Genomic DNA, 18,073 nt, shown 5'->3' on the forward strand with positions numbered 1-18,073 from the left:
TTATTTCTCGTAATTTCCCCGCTTCGTTTAGACTTTTTCCTCAATAAAATAGGTATAACTGAGAATTTGTTTTAAAAAACTGTAAAATTTTCGAAAGGAAAGATCGTATCTTGAGCTATAACTAATTCAAGATTTTTGCTAAACTATTTGATAACTAATTCAAGATTTCAAGATAATAACTAATTCAAGATTTTTGCATTCTCGGAGAGGTAATAAAAAGCCAGGGAAACGCACTCACTAGGCGTGAATAAAATTTTATCACAAATTTAATTTGTATTCAAAGCCACAACGCTGAAAAGAATATTTTTAAGCTAATATTTCCTTTTCATAAAAGTTTCTAGAATGACTCGACTTTGTCGCGTGTTTTCTTTCCATTTCGAAAACATACTTTTCTGTCGTGTGCATTTGAATATAATTATGTACAGAAAAACAGCAACAGGAATTAAGTAAAGCATTTTTTTGCCCTTCGCAACATGCATTAAAAATGCTTTACGAAGCCTTTAAAATATTAAAACTTATTAACTATTTTAACTGACACATACTTCTCATAGAATTAAAAATGGAGAAAATGCATATTCAGCGTTTCTTATTTTTATTTATTCTACATATTTCATAAATTTTCTTGCGTAAATTTTTACAAAACCTTAGATTAAAATATACACCGGTGTGCAAAAATTAAGGACGAGACGGTTTTTTCAATATAACTTTGTACAAAAGCTTTCCAAATCAACACATTTAATACCGTAAGATCCCCAATACGTAACGACATGAGTAATGTAAGCAACACTTACTAAAAGAGAAATCAGAGGGATAAAAAGAAGCTTTATTGAAAAAGTAGCATGGAGCGCAATGCGATTGAAGGCCGAAACATCCCTGTGATGGGTGTCCAGCAAGAAACATCCGGTCTTTAATAGGGGATATGATCTCTCCTCACTGCTAGGCAGGTTTCACAGCGTCTGCCCATGCTGAGAATGAGGGTGTCAATGAGTTGATGAGGCATTGCTACCCATTCGTCTTGCAGCGCCAATCGAAACTCCGGAATCGTTACTGGTGGTAAGGTACGAGCTGCCAAGCGTCTGCCTAGAAAATTCCATACATGCTCGATGGGATTGAGATCCGGAGATCGTGCCGGCCAATCCATACGTTCAATATCCTCACTCTCTAAGAGCTGTTCGGCAGCTACTGTGCGATGACATGGTGCATAGACGTCATTGAAAAGGAACTGCGGACCCATAGCGCCTCTAAAAAGACGCACATATGGAAGAAGAATCTCGTTACAATAACGGGTCCCGTTGACTGAACCTGCGTCGAAGATGTGGAGGTCTGTACGACTACCAAGCATGATGCCTCCCCAAACGAGAACACCGCCACCTCCATACCTGTCCCTTTCAATGATGTTCGAGGGATGATTGCGGCTTCCCCGCTCTCTCCAGATGAGTATGCGATGAGAATCGCTACTCAGACTGAATCTGCTCTCATCTGTAAAGAGTACTCGTCCCCATTCATCGTCTCTCTAATTCCGGTGTTCCCGGCACCACAGAGAACGCCTTCTCCGATGGGCAGGCGTTAGGGGTACACAGAGTACAGGGCGTCGTGCAAACAGACCACCACCGTGCAGTCTTCTGGCCACGGTAAAACGCGATATCGGTCGTCCTGTCGCCTGTGTCGTGTGTCTAGCGATTTCTCCCGCAGTCTGCCGCCTGTTTCTTCTGGCCTGTAAGGCAATATACCGGTCATCTTCGGGTGTGGTTCCTCGTGGACGACCACTACTAAACCCCCGGATAGCTGTTCCTGTAGTTTGAAATTGTCTCCAAAGTCGTGAAACGATGCTGTGAGCAATTCCGAACTCTGCAGCCACACTTGTCACACTGCGGCCTTCCTCCAACTTCCCAATCATTCGACCTCGGGTAAAAGCATCCAGATGTTGTCTAACAGATTGATTATTCGCCATTTCTCGCTGTGGCAGCAACTCGGTGTGATTTTAACTGCTATACGGCGTGCAATCTCTTTGCCAGAAATACTGATCTTACACCGACAACAAGCTTTATACTACTCAGACACTGCCCCATTACGTCTACCTGCATATCTGCGCATGTTCTACCGTACATCACCTTACTTAATCTCCTTATTGGTCTTTCTGTCCGCTCTGCCTCTTCGTTCAGCTGATATGCTAATTTTTCGACTTCGTCCTTAATTTTTGCACACCGGTGTATATACACGTGCGTTAAAATATATAACGCACCAGAAGTGGGCGCAGCCGCCCCCGCCTAACCAAACAAGTTGTTCAAATCATATAAGGTACTTTCTTTCTTCCTTTCTGCATGCCTTCGTGGTACGGTAGCAAACTCGGCGCGTATTCAAGAGATCCAGGTTGGAGTCCCGGCGTTGGCACTACGACTTTACAGTGGCGCTCGAACGAAAAGGTGGTGGATAATGATTCTTCATCACCAGAGTTTAACAACTGGGTCCACAAATCACCAGTCGCCCTTTCTAAGGGGGAGTATATAAGGTATTTTCTCCCTTCTTTCTGCATGCCTTCGTGGTGTAACGTTAGCACATGGGCGCGTATTCGAGAGGTCCAGGTTCGAGTCCCGGTGAAGGCATTGCTAATTTTCCATGTCTCCAGCATAAAATACCTAATGACTCTATACTATCAGAATTTAATAATATGCATTTTATTTCTATACTTATAATACTTTCGAAAGTTACATTGCGAAGATGTATGTATTAAAATGGAAACAATGAACCTGTAGTGATATATTTTCAGTTTCCGAAGTATATAATTTCTGGGTGTTTAAACTGAATCTATGCAGTTTATGAATTTTAATATCAGACGTTAAGATTCTACGTGGTAGCCAATGTAAAATAGACTAAAACTTACGTTTTAGTTTAATATAAAAAAAGATAAAACTTTCGGCACAACCTTGACTTTATCTGACCATTACCATAAAAAATCTGATGTGGACAGATACCACATGACTTCCTTGTACGGCCTATTAAATTATACACATTTTTTTTTTTTTTTTTTGCTGTGCTTGCTTCAAATTTATTTTCAAGAATTATCCTAATTTACCGCATTTTCTGGCATAAAACGCGCATTTATAATTTCAAGCTACATGTTTTAATTTTTAGGTATAAGATAGCCAGCCAAATTAAAATAAGAAATAAAAAGGATTAATTAATTAATAGAAAGGACTAACTAGTTAAAAGGACTAATTGCCAAATTAAAGTTAATAATTTTGAGTTACCTATTTTATATCTCCCATAACATACATATTATATAATATAATATGTTACTATTTCCATCTCCTTGTACACAGTGATCTGTTTTCGATTAAAAAATCATCACAGAATTGAACAAACTTGGCACTGTACACCAGTAGGTAAGGTTGCCAGATTAAAACTGTTACGTAACATCAAATTCTATATTTGGTTTGCCCTTAATACTTCACTTTAACCATTATTTATTGGTAAATCAGATAACTATTATCTCCATCAAAATATTTCCTTATTTTTCAGGTATTTACAATCTACAATATTTTCATGTTTTTACAATATTTTTTTTTTGTTTAAAAATCTCTCAGATGATTAGACAGTGAAATTAAATCATCCTGAAAACGATTTAATTTTCAGTCTATTTTTTATGTATGAAACGCAGTTAGATTAGAAATCCAGAAAGTTTTTCACAAATCGGTTTTTGTTTTTGGGGGCAGGGATTCCCCTAAAAGCATATATCTAGAAAGCCCGATTATCCGATTTGTGAATATATTTCTAAATCCCAAAAAATACTGTATGGAGATACACCAACAACTGTATGGAGATACACCAACAAATTTCACATCAACTATATTTACAAAAGGAAAGATATATTTCCGGACATATTTCGAAGCGAGACATTGCACTTGAAACGAGAAACTATCCCGCGCACGTTCTGGTAAGTCTGGCACTTTACCTCACAAACGCAATATTTTATTTTTCTGCTATTGGATAAAACCACTGCTAGTTAAAATACTACTTAAACCGGTACTATTTTTAACAGTTTACTTACTATTAAAAATAGTAGTTTTAAAAAATATTTTAGAAATATAGTAGTAACTAATATTTTTAAATTACTAATTACTAGTTAAAAATACTTCATAAATTTTTAGCTACTTGTTACTAGTTTGAAATATTTTTAAAATACTAGTTTTTTCTAAAATGGTAATATTTAATATAGTAATAGTAGTAGTAGTAAGCAGTAGTAATATTTTTAAATTTCCCCTGGTTACTAGTTAAAAATTCTATTACTAAAAATACTAATTAGAATTTCGGAATTAACAAATACACAATCATATTTATCTTTGCTCATCTAAAACTAAAATGCGTAACCTTAATTATCTTTTATAGATAAAGCATAGACGTGAAATACAGGCAATATATTTATCAGCAGAAATTTATAAATGGATATTATGGAACATATGAAAGATCTGAAGATAATTTCCAATTTTGATGCGTAGATACTTGTAAAACGTTTTACTTAAAATACAAGGGAAAAAAACTTAAGCGAATTTTTTCCAGCTTTTAAAAGTAATCCTTAAAAGCGATCCTTAAAAGTACCTTTCGAAATGTCTAAACGCAAGCACATTATTTAAATGCATTCTTAAAAAAATAAATATATAATTGTGAGAGATTAAAATTTTTTAACTTCTGATAACTATCTGATAGTTTAAAAATTTAATATTTGAAAACTATTTACAAAGTTTGGAGATATTTACAAAATGCAAAATATATTTCCGGACATATTTCGAAGCGAAAATCTGCACTTGAAAATGAGAAACTGTCTCGCACGGTCTGGAAAGTCTGGAAATTTTAGCTCAGAATCACAATATTTTATTTTTCTGCTACTGGTTAAAATATCTACTAGTTAAAATTACTACTAAGTATTAAAAATAGTAGTTTTCAAAAATATTTTTGAAATATCGTAGTAACTGGTGTTTTTAAATTACTAGTTACTATTAACTAGTTGCTAGAAACTTTTAATAACTTAATTAGTATTTTTCCTCCGATAGGAGACAGCTTTCTATATGAACAGTAAAATGTATATACGTTACATAGTAAAAAAAAATTCAGGTAAGAAATATATTGGAATTTTAGCACATTTATTTTGGAAAGTTTATATGCTGCTATTATAAAGGTACTATAGCCGGCATATCTTGACAATAGTGTGTGTACCGACAAGTAAACATTCCAAAATTAAATGTGTAAAGTTTTACTGTAAGAACTACATAACTGCGGTTTTAAATATATCCGTTATCTGGAAAAAAAATTATCTTATGAGACAGAAATTCTAACGAAAGAAGTTAAAAATTTTCTCAGGATTTTTTCATCGTTAAATGTGAAGCAATACCAAACAAATGTTTGAGCATTTCTGTGACGTTCCTTGTTTTTATTTGAGTGGAATTCATAGAAATATTTTTGAAGTAAAGTATTAAAAAAGTATACCCTTTTAAGGGTATAAGAATAATTCCTTTATTCTGAAGAAATATTCGAATTTTCGTTAAGGAATCCTGCAGTTTCATTATCACGTGGATTTAATTCTTACACCACTTCTTAAATAAGAAAGTACTATAAATTAAAATCAAATCAAGTGAATCAAAATGATCTCAAATACTACTTAAACCGGTACTATTTTCAACAGTTTACTTACTATTAAAAATAGTAGTTTTAAAAAATATTTTAGAAATATAGTAGTAACTAATATTTTTAAATTACTAATTACTAGTTAAAAATACTTCATAAATTTTTAGCTACTTGTTACTAGTTTGAAATATTTTTAAAATACTACTTTTTTCTAAAATGGTAATATTTAATATGGTAGTAGTAATAGTAGTAAGCAGTAGTTTAATAATTTAGATAGAAATTTTTCAGAAAAAACATCATGAGTTTTAAATATGGGGGAAAATTATTTAAAAAGTAAACTTTTAAGAAGTCAAATTAAGTATCGAGTAAGAGCAAATCAAAAATCAAAATAACATACTTTAATCTCTTCCATGTGGCAAGCACAAAGACGAGAACTTTAGTCCATCCACTTTGTGTATTCCAGATTTCTTTCCTATACTTCTCTATATTTTGTTATAAACTACGAAAGAAGAATTACTGTTTTAAAACTGGGAATCGGGGAAACGGTAGTCAGTGTACGAGCCTAGCAAAAACACCCTTCACCAAATGTACGACGAAGTGCAGCATCGTCCGTCTTGGAAAAGTTTTGACAACCAGAAACACACTTTATGATAACCTACGTTCTGTCCCGTTACTCGGCACAGTCTCTACTGGTCCGTTTTGCTCTTGCGTCGTCACGGTCTTGGCCCCACCCCCGCCAACGTATGATTGACGTTTCAGATTTTGGATGCCGGCCAAAACTAACATAGATAGGCCCTCATTTTTTCGTGAATGTTAGTGTTTGGATAGTGTTTTTGATATTGCTTATTGTTGTTTGTTGTGGCGAAGAGACCCGTTTCTTAAAGAGAAAATTAAACGAGAAGAATTATTTTGAAGTCACTTTCTTGCGACCGCCGAAATGCTCTCGCCGCTTTCGTTTTTGTATTTACCTTGCGCAATTTTTGATTAGGTTTTACAAATAGTCATGTGACAAACACAGGAAAAAACAGAGAATTCATACAGGTTATATCAAACGTGACAGAAGTTCTAATTATGAGCTTAGGTTTTTCGCTTCCTTCGCATGGTGTTAAACTTAACAAAAATAAATTTAAGAAGCACGTTGTACACTAAATAAATGGTATACATACATCATGAAAAAAGTAATTCTATATAATATATTTCATATATTTAAATAGAATTATTTCGATAAGCAAATTAAGGAGGAAAACAATAATTTCAAGTAATGGTTTTGATCTGATAATCTATTTCAATGTTTTAAAACGTTTATTTCAAGCAATTATTTATTCTCAAGAAATAAACATTTTAATTATTCTTTAACACCTCAAAGCAAAAATATATACTGACACTTTCTTTTCAAGCTCAAAGGGGCAATTTGCCCAGAAGGGCTATTAATTTTATTTTGGCATTTGGCGTTGGCTCACTATAAACGCCGTTTCACTTTCCAAGGTGTTGCCACTAAATGTTAGGCCCTGCATTATATTTAAAGAAATTAAATAATGAAGAATTTGCATGAATGTATGCATTTTTCTCGCATTCTGAATAAACGACGGTACTAGAGACGTCAAATTTTGAATAACGTAGTCCTCCACTCTAATATGGGCATCTGTAAGTCCTAATTTAGAATTTGGAATTTATTTTATTTTCTATTTCCTATTTTGTAAAATTTTAACGAATTTTTGATTAACAATCTCAATGATTCAAAGCGAGAAATGGCAACACTGTACAGAAAGAGAAACATTTTCACTTCCAGTACGCGAGACAGTGTATCGGAAATTCTAAAGATATTCTGTTTTTAAATATTTTGCGATATTGCTGATGAATTGAATTTTAAGGTTTAAGCGCGAAGAACGTGATATTTAATAAATAAAGGGAACATACAAAAAAGTTAGAAAAACGTCCGTTTGGGCGTAATATAAAATCTGAAAGCTTTCAGACTGTTTTAATATGAACTTTTACCTTCTTTCTCTCTCTCCTTTTTTTTCTTTTGTACGATTTACTATGAACAGTTTTATATGAACGAGCATGAGAGGTTTTCAGAAGAGTTCAGAGTAATGGTACTCGGTGTTCGGATAATGAATTCAAATACTCAGTGCTTGGATTCAGATAATCAGGGTTCGGATAATGGATTTAAGGCCCATCCTAGCGGAGAGCAAGGTGGTGCACAGCACATAGACGGCCAAATTTAAGGGCGGCGAAATGATTAACAAATATATTATATATCTGTAAAAAAGGGCAGCCAGTTTTAATTTGCACGAGGGCGGCCGACGGTCTAGGATCGATACTATGTGGCTTATTCGGATATTCGTCGGTTTTATACACTTAAGGGGACTCATACACCTTAAAACCCATAAGATGTTCGAATAGGTGACTGTTGCAAGAATTGGGATAACTTATTTATTTTAAAAGCAATTACTACCAACTTTTTACAGCTGACTACATAATATAGCTGCTTTCTGAAATAGTCATTAGAAAGTTTGTGTTGCCACAAATATTTTTATAATTTAATTCGCTTCTGACAACATTTTTCGTCATGTTTCCAACTTGCGCGCACCGTTTAAAACATTCTGTTTCATAATTTAATTCCATATTTAATATATAGCTTTTAGAACATTTGGAAACTACTGTGAACCTAAAATTCTAAAAATTTCATGTTAAATTTTTATTTTATTTTGAGTTGAGTTTATAAAATGCATTTTATTAAAAAAATTTGTAATGTCTTCGTCCATAAAATTTTTCAATATTAAAATATTCGTCAGATTGCTGATTCAGTTAGAAAATAGCGCCCATATAAAGAATTCCATCCAATTTCAAGTATGTACCATTAGCCATTTTTAAAATATCATGCGCGCAAGGTGGAAACACGGCGAAATATTTTGTCACAAAGAGGATTAAATTACAAAAATATTTGTGGCAACACAAACTTTCTGGTTACTAGTTTCCAAAGCAGCTATATTATGCAGTCAGCTGTAAAAGGTTGGAAGTAATTGCTTTTAAAATAAATAAAATATCCCAATTCTTGCAACAGTCACATATTCGAAGATCATGAGGGTTTTAAGGTGTATGAGTCCCTTTAATAGACACTCATACACACACACTACATAGGTTTTATACAATTAAATTAGGCATTAATGCCAAATTTAATTATACAGTTTAATGTATTTTATTTTATTATTTTACTTTTCGCAAATTTTTATATATACAGCATCAAAGTAGCACATCGCGGAAGGTCAAAGTGAGTTTATAGAGTCAATAGACACATTTCGGAGCAGGAAACAGGAAAAGTCGCAGTTTCATCGTTCGGATTCGAACTCCTGATCTCTGGAATGTTAGCTGGAAGTGCTTCTAGTTACACACGGTTGGATGGGATTTTTTGGGGTAACTATAATGGACATGCGAAGTCTATCTGCCAAGCTAAGGGGCTCCTTCGTGGAGGACTTTATGAGAGAAATTGGCTTGTACCCATGTTACACATGGAACTACGGAAACGCCCATGCAACCATTTCGTTCATCTGAAATCAAACACGGTCCAAACTAGCAATGTTCAATGATTTTAGCGTTCAGCCGCTGGTAGCCAACAAACACACGAAGGTATTCCGTAGGGCAAGAGAAAATTCCTTAAATACTCCCCCACTTAAATGTAAGTGGAAAGGAGAGGATACAGTCGCCAAATCCAGTTGAGGATATATTATCGTCCACCACATTTAAGTTAGAGTGTCACTTGTAAGACTTATTAAATTAATATGCAGCAACTGGAAACACGAAATGTCAGGATTCGAACTCTGGACCTTTCGCTTGCTAACCGAAAATGCTTCCAATTACACCAAAAACATGGTCGATAAGAAAGGAGAAAATACCTTACAAGCGCTTGAAACCATTTTCTTGGGAGCACTGCAAACGTGTTCGAGAATGTCCTCAAAACGTCCTCATTTGATCCGTTGAGCCTTTCTGAAGGCAAGCCTTCTTTTAAAATATTTTGCTTACTCTCAGGTCACTATTTTAGAATTAGTTTTAAAATTCCGCTATTAATTAAACTATTCATTATTAATTATTAGTACTGTTTATTAATTATTATTATATTAATTGATAATTCTATGTATTTTTATTATAATTATTTGTTATTAATTTAATAATTATTATCATTTATTATTAATTATTGCTATTCATTAATACTATTACTATTTATTATTAATTATTATAATTAAACTATTCATTAAAATTATTTTAAAGCCAATATTTTAGAGCCTTACGTTCTTTTAAAAAATATTTCAAAGCCTTATGCTGAGTGTTATATTACATTCTCAGGAATTTATAAACCACACACTTTGGCCTTCGCACGAAACGTTCCATCATCAGTTTTTGCATATTTTCCAGATAGCCTTGGGAAAAGCCAATCCTCCTAATTTTGAAATTGAGAAAAATATGTATTTTGTATCGGATACTGAATATTTTTCCCTCTGTTAAAAATCCCGGTAATTTATTTCCCAGACTTATTTATTATAAATATTTTAACTAGTTTAAATGACTTCAGCTCGCTGTTTGATTTTGGGTTCGGATAACTGAACAATTCGGATAACTGTTTGCTTCTATACTTCTGTTTCTGATAAATTAAAGATAAAAAGAAATAAATAAATGAAGGAACAAGTAAATAAATAAATTTCATAAACTAAAGAATACAAAAATTGCTTCAAAAATGAATACTGTAATAAAAAAGCCAGAAAAGGTTTACTGGAGATTTCAAATACAGGAACTCTTGATTAGAGTTGATTTAACAAAACTCTTATGTTATTTAATCGAAACTCATGTTTTGCAAGAATTGGTTTCTGTGATTCGGCATGTAAACAACAAACAATAAGCATTGTGGGCGTAATATTGCTCCTTTTAGACAAATTGAAAGAAAACGCGTTCCTATTTTCATTCTTTTCTATTCAATTTCCGTCTGTAGAATGAAGAGATAGGATTTCATAGCGCCAGCGTACAGAGTCAGCATATTTATGATCTGCATTTTCATATATCTTCGGATATTGCTTTTATCCGTTTTCATAAGTTTCCTACATTTTAAATTTCGCATCTGGGTCTTGAATGAATTCAAATGTAAAAAGATAAGTTTTAAAGTAGATTTACACATCTTTTCCCAGTTTAATCAATATATTACATTTTTAGTTTAAAAAGGTCTCAAGCCCAAATATTTATCACTTGCTGGAATATTTGAAACTGTTGATTCAGACATGCATTATTTTCTTATTTTCGCATTCACTAGTACCGAGAAACTTACATTTGCTTTTGCAAACTTTAGATCAATTTAAAAAATTTGTTCTTCATAAGAGCGTTCTCTTCCCAATTATTTCCCGAAATGCCCAGTTGTTGAGTGGCTGAATCAGCAAAATATCGGTAGTCTGTCCCGGATGTTATTCTCAGTGGTTGATTGAGCTCATTTCAAGATATGTTTGGGTTTAAGGGAACTCATACACCTTAAACCCCTCATGATCTTCGAATATGTGACTGTTGCAAGAATTGGGATATTTTATTTATTTTGAAATCAATCACTTCCAACTTTTTATAGCTGACTACGTAATATAGCTGCTTTGGAAACTAGTAACCAGAAAGCTTGTGTTGCCACAAATATTTTTGTAATTTAATCGTCTTTGTGACAAAATATTTCGCCGTGTTTCCACCTTGCGCGCATGATATTTTAAAAATGGCTAATGGTACATACCTTAAATTGGATGGAATTCTTTATATGGGCGCTATTTTCTAACTGAACCAACAATCTGATGAATATTTTAATATTGAAAAATTTTATGGACGAAAACATTACAAATGTTTTTTAATAAAATACATTTTATAAACTCAACTCCAAATAAAATAAAAATTTAACATGAAATTTTTAGAATTTTAGGTTCACAGTAGTTTCCAAATGTTATAAAAGCTATATATTAAATATGGAATTAAATTATGAAACAGAATGTTTTAAACTGTGCGCGCAAGTTGGAAACATGACGAAAAATGTTGTCACAAAGCGGATTAAATTATAAAAATATTTGTGGCAACACAAACTTTCTGATGACTATTTCAGGAAGCAGCTATATTATGTAGCCAGCTGTAAAAAGTTGGTAGTAATTGCTTTTAAAATAAATAAGTTATCCAAATTCTTGCAACAGTCACCTATTTGAACATCTTATGGGTTTTAAGGTGCATGAGTCCCCTTAAACAATATGCAAAATATCAATGGAGACGTTTTTCTTAGAAAATCCTTCACCAAATTTCTTAGAATCCCTTAAATTTTGAAGATCGCCACCTAAGCTTTCCCATATAAATCATGAACAATGTGCATAAGATAACTGAACTTTATAACTCGATATAACTTCAACTCCGATGAATATGTTGGTTGTGTTGTTTTACTCATGTATTTCATGAATTCCCGTCATTTTATTTTAAAAATTTCTTCACGAAAGCGTCCCTTCTTTAGGGCCTAGCAGCGCCCGAGCTTTGACGCTGGTAGTTAAGTCTGAGGTTCGAATAACACGAACGGGCTGGCTGCATGAGCGTTTTCGTGATTTCCCCATGTGTAACATATAAATGAGCTAGTTTTCCCTTAGAAAGTCCTGCCCAAAGGCATCCATTCCCTTTGTCAGATAGCCCTTGAAGCTTTCCCATAATTACATTAAGGGGACTCATACACCTTAAAACCCATAAGATCATCGAATATGTGACTGTTGCAAGAATTGGGATGACTCATTTATGCTAAAAGCAATTACTTCCATCTTTTTACAGCTGTCTACATAATATAGCTGCTTTCTGAAATAGTAACCAGAAAGTTTGTGTTGCCACAAATATTTGTATAATTTAATTCGTTTTGTGAGAAAATTTTTCGGCATGTTTCCACGTTGCGCGCACAGTTTAAAACATTCTGTTGCATAATATTATTTCATACTTAATATATAGCTTTTAAAACATTTGAGAACTGCTGTGAACCAAAAATTCGGAGAATTTCATGTTAAATTTTTATTTTATTTGTAATTGAGTTTATAAAATGTATTTTATTAAAAAAATTTGTAATGTTTTCGTGCATAAAATCTTTTAATATTAAAATATTCATCAGATTTTTGGTTCAGTTAAAAAATAGTGCACATATAAAGAATTCCATCGAATTTCAAGTATGTACCATTAGCCATTTTTAAAATATCATGCGCGCAAGGTGGAAACATGACGAAAAATTTTGTCACAAAGCGGATTATTTTACAAAAATATTTGTGGCAGCACAAATTTTCTGGTTACTAGTTCCCAAAGCAGCTATATTATGCAGTCAGCTGTAAAAGGTTGGAAGTAATTGCTTTTAAAATAAATAAAATATCCCAATTCTTGCAACAATCACATATTCGAAGATCATAAGGGGTTTAAGGTGTATGAGTCCCCTTAACCAAACCAAACACTTCTCTTAGGTGAATGCATCTTGCACTCTTTGCTTCAGCGTACTAACTAACCTTAATATCTCTAATTTTTGGTTCATAGTTAATTTTTACAGTCAAAAATTCAAATATCTGCAAGCAGGGAGAGTATCTAGACCAGGTATTCCCAACTCTTTTTCTTCCATCTCCTCCTCATATTTTTATCTATAAGAGGCAGCATATAACATAATCATAATACGAATAATTGAACATAAATAACTAAGGTAAAAATTAGGCTAAGAATACGAACAAAAAGTTTGAAAAATATGGCTTGATAGATTACGCTTTATAAAATTGTTTTATTGTTACTATTAATTTTACAAGTATCAGGTATAAACAAATTCTCAGAAACAAAATCACATAATATAACTGCATTAAGGCTCATTTTTAATTAATGTGATTGTTGCTACTGAGGTATTGATGCAATTTGTTTAGTATTTGGCATAAAATTTGCAAGGAATATGACTTCTTGCTAAATGCAACTTCTGGCAAATCATCAATAAAGGCCCGTTTCCCACTACTGCGTACGAACGGGTTGCGCCAATTGAAGACACACCTACAGCCATCCGTACAAGCGTTTCCACTGCCGCGTATCCGTAGATTAATTTCATTTTCCACCGCTAGGTGTCACTGTAATATTTTGGCTCCAAATAACCAGTTCGCGAGTTACGACGCTGTACATTTGAATTTTTCCCGCTTAAGAGAGTATTATTTGTTTTGGATTTGATATGGATCCTGACGTAGAACGAAGAAAAGTTGCAGATGTCAATCAAAGTGAACTCGCTCGCTGATTGGAGAAACGCATACGCAGCAGTGCAAAGGGGCCTTAAGACTGTGAGTGATTTATCGCTAAGTCTATAATGAAAATAGAAACCCAAGAAAAAAGCCATTTTTATTTAAAGTAAGTGGCACATAAGGCACAAATGGTGCTTACAAATCAAACAGCAGTTATGCGGAGAACTAAAAGAAGAATTCAAACTTAAAATTAAACCTAAGCATCAAATAGCCAAAGGCTACGCAGAGCATTTAAAAGCGAAATTTGGCTCATAAGCTTGCACCGACGTGAAAGCATTATCTGCAAGACTAAAGCAACGCCGAAGACAAGAACAATTATCTTGGCCGAAGACAAGAACGTGGCCTTCAGCAGGCAGAACATGCTCTATCTAAACAATCAGACCCTCACTTAAATAATCAGACCCTCACTTAAATAAGCGCACGCTAACAGTACTTGGTCAGAACATAAAATAACTAGTTAATTAAAATAATAAAAAAAAAAAAACTCACAAATTATTTAACTCCTAAATTCCCTCGTTCAAAAATATTCTACCTCTTTCTTGTTTCCTGTAATAAATTATCGGCTTGGCCTAAAGTCTTTTATTGCATATTACACTCATTGCATAAAAAGTGATATGTTAAAAAATATATAAATGATTTTTTAAATGTATTAAATAAATTTTGATTATTTTCCTCTTTATTTTCTGATTTCTTCCTTACTAGATAGCTTTATATCTAGAACAATTATCAATTTTATTAATAATTTTTGGAATCATTTGGAATCTTATGTAGGCCAGTCAAATACCGATGCATATTTGAGTATTAGTCTCCAATCCACTCCTTGATTTCTTTGAAACTTCTCAAAATTTCATCGACCCGCAGGAGATCAGTAGCGACCCATTAAAAATCCTTGATCTAGAACATTTAGACATTTAACAATGATATAATTAATGGGATGATATTCTCTTTGTCTTCCAAAACGCTTACATTCCAGTTCTAAAAATTTGGGCAATGACGCAGGTGCAGTGCTGGAAGTATTTTTATGGAGATGGTCACATACATTTTTGTATTACCACCTGAGTTTTAAGAAGGGTGAGTGAGTCGCACTTACTTTAGCTAGAAAATTAAAATGATGCGGTTAATACGCCCCCTACCTAATGAGGAGCGAGCTATATTTTAGGTAATAGCAGCAATGAAAGTAAAACGATGTTTAATTTTACCGTCCGTAGTATTCCAAAAGATTTTTTGATTTTCGGAACCCTTAGACAAGCTGCATGTAGAAATGCAGTATAAAGATCAGTCAGATTGTGGTTAATAGGTAGTAAGCTGTATTTTAAAAAAAATTTTGACTCGTGGAAAAGAGTTGCATGGAATCCAATGTTCCGCAGAATACAGTTTGGAGACCAATCCACTTCCTGTTAATTGAGAGTGACGGTATTTTAAGTAATAAAAAGAACGAAAATAAAAAGTGTTTAATTTTGCGGTCCATATGTATTCAAAATGTAAATTAAAATTTAATTTTTGAGATAAGGAATCCCTAGGGATGTTACATAGAACTTAGAATTCTCCAGAACGCAGTTTGAAGACTACTGAACTGAAGAACTTGTTATAATAAAAAAATGCCTACTGCATTTAAGTCGGTGTCGGCCTAAGAAAACGGCCCACACCAGATTCTCAAGAAATTAAAAAAAATTATCAAATTGTAAGAGTACAAAAATTTCCCAACAGCATTTTTTTGAAGAAACTGGTATTGAAAACGAAAGATAAAAATCAGCTGTTATTTATACAAGCATTATTAGACACTTTCTATCAAGCCAATTTAAGAAAAATATTAGTACATATTTCGAAGTTTTGAAATTTAGATTAAAAACTTTAATTCTTGCAGTTCTGAAGTTTGTGAATCTTCAGTCGCGACTGTACTGTACGGTACATTCTCCCGCTTTTTACCACCGTTCGTAGTGTTGTTGGAAGCTTATTCAACGCGTGTTCGGGAGGCCCTGAGTTCGAATCCGGATCTCGAGCAGGCCATTGTTCATTTTACACGTTTTCAGCATTTAGAAGAAAAAAGTTTATGATTCTACAGTACTACTATTCTTTTTTCCATGTAGAGTTCCTCACTGGGTAATTCTAAGTTACTAATGTGTTTGGTGTATTTAATTATGGCAAAGCACACTAGGGCTATCTGCTTAAGGGGGGGTTGCCTTCGTGGAGGAGTTTTAAGGGAAACTGGCTCGTATACACGTTGCACATGGGGAAAACCACGAAAACGCCCATGCAGCCAGCCCGTTCGCGGGATTCGAACCTCGGGCCGAACTACCAGTGTTCAGAGACTTTACCGCTCGGCCGCTGGTGGGCCTCTAAATTGCTGTTGAAAATGAAGACTCTTAAGAACTTGTAGAGTCATTAGGTTAATTGGAAGCAGAAAAGATGAAAAATATGCAACCGCCTTCGCCGGTAATCGAAACATGGACCTCTGGAATACCGGCCCAGCGTGCTACCGTTACACCACGAAGGCACGCTAGGCAAATGGGAGAAATATCTTATATACTCCCCTTTTTAAAGGGCAACTAGGGTTTTAGGGGAATTAGTCGCCAAATCCTGGGTGCGGAGAATCATCATCCACAACCCTTTTAGTTCGGGCGTCACTTGTAGAGTCATTAGGTTAATTGGAAGCGGAAAAGATGAAAAATATGCAACCGCCTTCGCCGGGAATCGAACCATGGACCTCTGGAATACCGGCTCAGCTTGCTACCGTTACACCACGAAGGCATGCTAGGGAAGTGGGAGAAATACCTTATAAACTGATAAGCGAATAATCGCTTGAGTTCGTGTTACAGGAAACAACAAGATAGACGGGTAAACTAGCCCTTTATTATTCCAACTAAAGCTTAACAAAACTCCGTCTTGGAGTGTACAGTAAAGCCAGCACTTCCGCTTGAACTTAAGATACTAAGATTTAATCTAAACTAATCTAAGCTAAAGTGGCATAGCCGAAGCTATCAAAATTCTAACCGAGTTGGCCGTTTAACGTTAATAGACTGCGAAGTTATCAAGGGCCTAAAGTACGGCTGAACGTGATAATAGCTTACGAGAGAGTAACTTAAAAGGCGGACGCGTGCAGCCAGAATATCTGGTATCTCTCTCATTAAGACAATAGAACTTAACGGTTAAATACCGCTCTTCCTCATTATGCATTCAGACGTGATTATAAAACTGCGTTCTGGCCGGAAGTGGTAAGTTGAAGTTAGGAATCGACAGGAAAGGAATTTTAACTCAAAATTCAACTGTTAATAAAATTAACACAATCCTTACATGCAAATCAAATGAATTGTAATAAACTATTTTTAGATTTTATTCCACTTCAACAAATCGACACAAATCGCTTTTCGCAGGATTTATCCAAATGCTGCAGTATTACGTTTTCAGACTTGGCTTAGGTGTTAAAACCTGTCGACACGGCTGCCATAGATAGATATGGTCTTTCCGATTTTTCCTTTTTGACATTCCTATATATATTGCGCCCCCTGTATGTTATGGATACCAGAATCCAGTTTAAAAACTTCTGACCTTCCCCCATATTCAATATTCCTAACTTCAAAAGAAAGCTTTCCATGCTACTATATTCTATGTTGGAAATTTTCCAGTTCCACGAAGCGGTTCGGAATACTAAAGCAGGGGCTATTTAAAATTCTTTCTCCAAAAGCCCTAAACCCAGATACATTCGAAACTTCTGTTACTCTATCAGCACATTTTGGATTTCAGCCAAATTTTCAACATGCTTGGGAAGAAAAAAAAAATGCGCGAGAAAAAACAAGAAAATGGTAATTATTCCTCCTTCCTATAATTCAGATTTCTTAGCCATCTGCTCGTTAAATCAAAGGACTGGAAAAATATTCATTTTCTCACAAGGAAGGTAAAAAAAAAGCTGCTAATTTTGTTCTACTGAAAGCGGAATTTCCATGAAATGAATTAATATTCAAATACAAAGTTCGCTATGAATTTGAATTTGAATACTTTGGAGTGCTTCTATTTTTTTTTTTTTTTTTTTTTTTAATTTCTCGAGAGATTTCATTAGCATAACAGGGAAAACGGAAATGATGGTCGTTTTCACACGCCAAGATTTTACATTCTAGCTTAAAGTTGCGCTTAAATTGTGAAGACAAAGAGTGTTAATGAGATGTGAGCTATAAATTGCA

At 34.1% G+C, this 18,073-nt stretch overlaps 1 protein-coding gene across 3 annotated transcripts in view; it reads right to left on the reverse strand.

Moving 5' to 3' along the window:
• Positions 1-18,073, reverse strand: part of LOC118189765 (uncharacterized) — a 389,534-nt gene that overhangs the window by 236,024 nt on the left and 135,437 nt on the right. Inside the window, exon 1 of one of the 3 annotated variants that reach the window (XM_085824445.1) lies at positions 6,017-6,278. The exons of the other annotated variants lie outside the window; for them this stretch is intronic. Coding sequence (XP_085680571.1) covers positions 6,017-6,031 — 15 coding nt within the window. The 5' untranslated portion in view covers positions 6,032-6,278. Of the gene's footprint in view, positions 1-6,016; positions 6,279-18,073 lie in introns of those variants that run through there. 3 annotated transcript variants of the gene reach the window in all.

This window comes from Stegodyphus dumicola, chromosome 9, assembly GCF_044657685.1.
Source record: "Stegodyphus dumicola isolate Sdum_Otavi_A_Nest chromosome 9, ASM4465768v1".
NCBI lineage: Eukaryota > Metazoa > Arthropoda > Arachnida > Araneae > Eresidae > Stegodyphus > Stegodyphus dumicola.